We start from the raw sequence: 6,902 nt of genomic DNA, 5'->3' as shown, positions 1-6,902 counted from the left end.
AATTTTAGCTTCAGTTTTCTGTTCCAACCTGAAAGGAGTGTTCCACTTCATGTGTGCTTATTTTCCTGTGAACAAGCTGCCATTGTAATTTAAAGGGCTCATTGAATGATTATATAGGGTATTTGGTGCTGGTCCTTAAGGTCCCTGAATAGGGTGTGTAACAATGGTTGGGCTGAAATTGGCTTATTTGGTGTTCAATGAGCCTAATGCAAGCCTGGTTAAAAGCCCTAGAATGAAACAACAGGTTTTCTTCCTTTTATGGTATGCTCATGAATATTTAGATGAGCTGTGCGTTGATTGGTTGGTTTACAACCAGCAAAGCTGCTGAGCAAAGATGCATCATAGCAACAAGCACTCACTCACTGAAACATTGAAATTGTTGTTATGGTAGGGTGGCCAGACGTCCTCTTTTTTCCCTGACATGTCCTGCTTTTCATAACTAAAAAATGTCTTGAGGGAATCTCAAAATGGTCCGGGATTTTGTCGACTACGGTGCAGCACGTAGTTGAAACTCACCGGGCACTCGTACCGAGCCGTCAGCTCCGGGGCTGGTCCGGGAACCCCGGCCCACGGGGGGAAGGGAGCCAGCGGGGGACGGAGTGACCGAACCCAACCTGGTGATGGTTGCCTGGACACAGATGTAAAAGTACAGGCCAGAACCAAATAAGGCAACTTCGTTTGAATTCGCCCATTTTATGTTTGAAGTTTAGAATTGTGATATTTGCAGAGAAAGGAGGTGTCAATGGAGTTTGAACTTCTCTGTACGTCCATTTCACCCCTGAACTATCGTTATTCATCTATGACAAGGTAAACTCTGTTTTACATTCTATGACCCCTTTAATGACTATTTTTCTTTTTGTTTTGTTTTTTTTTTAGATCATTTTCTGTAAACCAGAGAGATGGTTGTGCAATTAAATCAGCGTAGCATAACAGTGTCTGAAACTGACACCAACACTCACATCATGTCACATAAATCCTTCTCTTCCTTGTTCTGACGTTTGCTTGAAATTCACCAGGTTGTCTTCAGCATTTCCAGATGGCTAAATAGTGGATTATGAGTCCCTGCCATGTAGAGTTGTTTTGTCAAAAAATTATTGAACAGATGCCCCTAATAAGGTTGACATGCAAACTCATTTTGGTAGCTAGTTAATACGAAGCAGTCTAAATAAAAAGGTCAGCTACTTTCACTGACAGTAGATTTCCACATACACCCAACATTCTGATGAATAAATCAACGCTTAGGGAGGGTTTCTCACTGGGATGGGCAGGGCTGGGGAAACAACAACATGCAACACAACATGGTCTCTGTCATGCATTACTGTCTCATTTGAGCTATTTTTGATGCCACTTGGGTGGAGTCCCGACGCTGTAGCTCATTTCAACAAGTAGGCTGTGTTCTGAGAATAAACAGAGTAAATTGTTTTAATCCTCCTTATTCGAGAAGAGGTTTACTGCTCAGATAGCGTGGAGCCATGTAACAACCTGCCTCTGGTTGGCAGCCTAGCTGAGCCTAAACCTGAAAGGTTGCAAGTGTCACAACTGCACTTACATCACCAGGAGCTTGGCATGACAAGCTAGAACATCATTTCTGGGTGAAACCTGTTTGCCTAATTCACACATCAGGAGAAATTTAGGCAGGCAGTGTTTCTCAGAATAATTTCCCAACAATGCTTAATTATCTAGACTAGTCAGACACTTGTGTAATATCTGATTATTTAATTATTTTTTCTGCATGTGTGTCTTTTGCAGTGTCTAGAGATGGACAACTCAACTCTGCAGAGAATGAAGAAGACGATTAAGGCTATACACACGTCTGGACTCTGTAAGCATCTGCACAGCACATCCATTAGCATGGGGGTAGGGGGGCCGGGCTGTAGCTACTTTTTGTTGCAGGCATAAAGTGCAACAACATAATATTCATTTTACTGCTAGCACTGCATCACAGCTAGTGTCAGCTAAAGGTACTGTAGCAGTTTAAACTTTTATGAGTCATTGCTGCAAACATAATACACTGATTAATGGAATACATTGAATGTATTCTGTAGTTTTCCAAAGCATAAGTCTTTGTACCAGGGATCGACCGATACACCAACTGACTGGAAGTTTTGGCTGATATGAGCATTTTTTCTTGTATCCATGTGCATTCTTTCACCAGTTCAGAAGCACACACTTTGCTGCTCCTTTTACTTACCATCAGTTATTGTTTGATTTATAAATAAAAGCTTTTTTGTTTGGGACCTCTCTATCATTAGTTGTCATTTTGTTTTATCTTCAAACAGAAGGATGTTAATGCAATAATGGGTTTAAGAATCGGCAGGAGAAAAAAAAGATTTTTGTTTGTTTATTCATTTGAGCAAGTTGTGTAAAATAAAAAATAAAAAAATAAATAAACAGGCATAATTTGTGCCTACACAGAAAAGCTAAAAAGGAGTAAGCCGAAGTATAAAACTTGTTATCACTTACCCCTTTTTCTCGCGTTCATTTTCCCCCCCTCGATATCAAATATTTTGCTACAGACATCGGTTTTAGTGCAAATTTAATCTACATTTTGTCATTATGTCCAAAACAACATAGAATTTAAGCTTTGTGTACATAATGAAAACAAATGAATTTACACAAAAGAGAACAAACCAGAACTTATCTAACAAGAGGAAAAAAGAAAGAAACACAAATATAACAGCAGAGCCAAATAACATATTTTTTATATTCATTCATCGTTCTTCGGCTTATTTTGCATAGTTTCTAAATCATTTTTTTTGTACATTTGTTTAGTTTTCAATGAGCTTCAACATTTCAAGTCCTCCTTGAGTTCATTCCATAGATAAACCCTGCGGCGAGTGATGAACATGTTCTTTAGGGTAGTTTTTTTTACTTTGTTTCTTAAACTTCATTGGACCTCGCAGATTGTACTTGTCATCTCTATCGATAAAGGTTTTTTTGATATTATTTGGAAGCAATTGATACCTTATATTATACATTATTTGTAAGGATTTAAATTTGATCAAATGATAAATTATTACTTTTGATTTTAAAAAAAGTGGGTTTAATATGTTTACCCAGACCATTGCTGTAAATTTTGTGGGATTTCCAGTTTAGTTTGAGGTCAAGGATGACACAGAGGAAATTGTATTAACAACACATTCGATTGCGTCATTGTTTAGTTTAATTTTCAGTTCAGTATCACTCCTCATGTTACCAAAAACTATACATTTGTTTTTTTTTTTCACGTTCAGTGAAAATGTATAACAGTAAAACCATTTCTTTAATTTTCCCATTTCGTAGAGATCTCGAAAAGTAATTTTTCTAAGTTCTTTCCAGGGAAAAAAAAAATTGTGGTGTCATCTGCATAGAGGACTAATTTAAAGCTGTTGCAGATATAATATAGGTAATTGATAAACATTAAGAAGACAATTGGGCCCAGCACCAAATCCTGTGGTACCCCCACACAAGATGCAATTCGTCGTAGATTTGTGTTTATTTATCTGGACAAACTGCTGTCTATTGGATAAATACGATTCCAGCCACTGTTAAAATAATAGTTGTAGGCATTATGCATGCACTAAATATACCTCTATAGGTCTATTTCTTCTTCATGCCATTAATGTTTCTCCTCATGCGAAGTGATATGCTGCTGATAGAGAGTAGAACGCTGCCATTTGGACTGATGTTTACGCAAAGTTGCAAATCAACCCTAATATTTATCTCTCCTACTTGTCCTTGCCTGCTCAGATTAGTGCAATGTGACTTAGAAACGCTTCTCCAAGGGTTGATATTTGTCTTGGATTTATCCCTCAAAGACATTTGTTTTTTTCTAGACACTCCATCGTTAAGAAATGACTTTAACCTGGACTTCAAAGATATGTGACCTGACTTGAACTTGCCCGTTAAAATGTCGACCTTGTATTGGACTTGCCCTGGAAAGCTTAAGATATAACTTTTAGTTCCCACTCAAAGAATCATGACTTAATTTGAGCGTGGAATATATAACCTCTCAACAACTGCTGCTGCTTGTAGAAAAGTCTAATGAAAAAAAAAGACTCTAAATTATGTTTATTCATATGCATCCTAACAGGTCTGTCACAGGGCAACACAGACGCACACAGACATACAACCATATACACACTCTCACACCCAAAGAACAATTTAGAGACACCAATTAACCAAACATGCTATTCATGTATTAGTTTTAATAAATATGCAAAAAATGTGAGATTGTTAGTTTTGAACATGGACAGAAGATCACCAGTAAAAGTCGTCTCCTCATACACCTGGATATACAGCTATTATTTGGCTCCATTTGCTAAATTAATAAAAATAAGCAATTCTCAGGTACATGTTTAAACTAAAAACACAAATGCATTTCTTGTCTACAATTAATTTATTTAGTATATATTAGGGGTGCACTGATAAATCGGCCGGCCGATTGATCAGCCCCGATTTCCTTCATTTAGGGCAGGGGTCTTCAACGTTTTCAAAGCCAAGAACCCCCAAACTGATTGCGAGATGGAGCGGGGACCCCCTAATTGCTTGTATTGTATGAAATTGTGTTATATCAAACTGGTCCTACAGTCACTCTATTACATATGGAGTCATGTAACGAAAGTAATTTCTCCCTGGGATTATTAAAGGTACACTATGCAACCGGTGTTGATTTTCCAGCTAGGCTCCCCCCAGAGGGNAATCAATATCCACCTCTATTATTGCAAGAAAATCAGCTTAGTGCCTTGGCTCCCCATATGTTATTGTTTAATCCTTCCCAGATAATGCTAAGAGGGTAAAGCGGGGGGTTGGTTGTTTTGAGGACAGGAACAGGTTCCTTGTGTGCATGATGATGGGTCATTGTGTTTATGTTAAATAAAGAAGTGTGGTTAGAGTTGTCTGTAATAAACCGTATGGCCTGTGTTCTTTTAGCAATCCGTCGCTCCCCTCAGTGACCTTCCAGCTGGTCCGAATGTTTTCTTACTAATAGTGTGTCATGCAGATCTTGATCAGCGCAAGTGGGAAGGAATATTTCAGACGTGAGCCCTCATTCAGAAATGTTCAAAACAACTGAGTAATATCCTAAACTGTTTTCTCCGCTCAGATGCCTGCTTCCCATTTTGAGCATTTGACTTTTTGTGTCGCCAGAATCAGCCAGCTGCGCTGAATTAGGCAACCAGTTACAGTCAGCAGCTTTCCCGTATTTGCAGAGAAGAGGTCCATCGTTACCTCCTTCTTCTTCCTGTTTAACTTAGTAAAATCATATGGAGGAGTTCCTGTAATGTGATGGTTGGAGGCCAATGGGAGGATTATTTATTGCGTCTACATAAATAAAGCTGGTTGTTCACTCACTCCTCCCCCCTTTGCAGGTCTAATGGACTCATACCTTGTCACACAAACAAAAACACTTTTGTGAGGAACACCCCCTTTTTTCATGCACATGGACTACATGTTTTCTGCTTAATTGCTGTGGTTTGTGACTGTGTGTGTTCTGCAGACCAGTTAAAGTGTAGAGTTGCTCTGGCTCCAAAAGGTCAGCTGTAAAATTACCCTCAGGCTCTTTGGAGACTCGGATCTTTATAGTGTGAGAGTTTTATGTATCTCTTTTTATAATTAAAGGTTTTGCCTTTCATTCCAATTTGATATACTACTCAATTTTAATGCTGTGGTAAAGCATCCCATCGTTTTCTTTTTTGGGTCAGTTAACCTTCTGTTTTACCACGGCTGTTTTTTGTTTTGTATGTGGCTTCACATTCTGTTTATACAAATTACGTCAGCTGACAGTAAGAACGTCATGTCTCCAACTTGCTCCTTTGAAAATGCAATAAATTTGACCACTGAGTTGTGCAGGGACAGACTTGTATTTTCAGTAATAAAGCTCTGATTGTTTTATAGAGACTTCACTATATGGAAAGTGTAACAAACATAACATACACCCTGGTTGTAGTTAAAGTCCTTTCAAGGCTTTCTAATTGATTTCTTACACAGCTTTCTTGAAACATGCTGAAAAAAAATAGAAATCTCATCCCAAAAACAAACAAACTGCACTTTGGTAAAAGGTTTCTGTTACAGAGGCTAAAGGTGCTACTATTTCCTATTTTACCAGGTTTATTCACATAAAAACAAAAGGTTACAAGTGCCTTATGTTTAGTAAAAAAAAAAAAAAAAAAGATTTTGTGGAACATAGACTCGATCTAATGTAGTTTTTTTATGTGCTCCACTTTTGATGCGCTCTCATTATAAAACGTTCATACATACTGGAGATCAATGGGGGAAAATGTGCAGTGTTCGGCTATGTTATGACCAAGATGGTTAGTTTTTTGTAACGTCTCCATCTTGTTTTATGACCTCTGCTTTTTATATTATCATGTCAAAAAAAAATCCATTAAATTTTGGTGATGATGTAGATAATAATCTGGATGCTGGAGTTTTTGAAAAGATTCTCCAACATTGTCAGATAGGGATGTTTGGCGAAACAAGCAGTACCCACTAAACCAGAGGGTGGCAGCAGTGACTATCGACACCCTCAGAATCTGACTCAAAAAGTCTGGAGGTTTTTTACTGAAGACAAAAACACAAGAAAAGGGAACATTGTTGGTTTGTTAGCAGGATCAATTGAAAATGTATGAATGGATTTTTTTTTTTACCAGATATGTGCCTCATGCCAAGGAACTATTCATTTAAATGTGGTAATGATCCAGATCATGTGCGAGTTTTAGCTACAGATGGAAGTCACAATGTGGGGCAACAGATTGCTTGGGCTCTGTTTACCACAGTGCAAGGATTTGTTGGAAAAGAAATGTGGTAACAAGGCTGTCTCCCAAAGCCACTAAAACAAAAGGCTGAAACACAATGGTGTGACAGGAGTGTGTGTGTTTATGTATTTATAGGTGTACTTCTTTATCTTACTGATTTAGAAACAT

The 6,902-nt window shown here is 38.0% G+C and overlaps 1 protein-coding gene across 1 annotated transcript in view; it reads left to right on the top strand.

Annotated features, from left to right (window-relative positions):
• Positions 1–6,902, top strand: part of LOC107088072 (arf-GAP with SH3 domain, ANK repeat and PH domain-containing protein 1-like) — a 57,984-nt gene that overhangs the window by 6,663 nt on the left and 44,419 nt on the right. The window contains exon 2 of the mRNA XM_015380008.1: positions 1,750–1,822. Within this exon, the coding sequence (XP_015235494.1) occupies positions 1,750–1,822 (73 nt within the window). The remainder of the gene's footprint in view (positions 1–1,749; positions 1,823–6,902) is intronic.

The sequence above is a fragment of the Cyprinodon variegatus genome, unplaced genomic scaffold, assembly GCF_000732505.1.
Source record: "Cyprinodon variegatus isolate N-32 unplaced genomic scaffold, C_variegatus-1.0 Scaffold205, whole genome shotgun sequence".
Taxonomy (NCBI): domain Eukaryota; kingdom Metazoa; phylum Chordata; class Actinopteri; order Cyprinodontiformes; family Cyprinodontidae; genus Cyprinodon; species Cyprinodon variegatus.
Note: the sequence above shows the minus strand (reverse complement) of the source record. Positions and strands in the feature narration are given on the sequence as shown.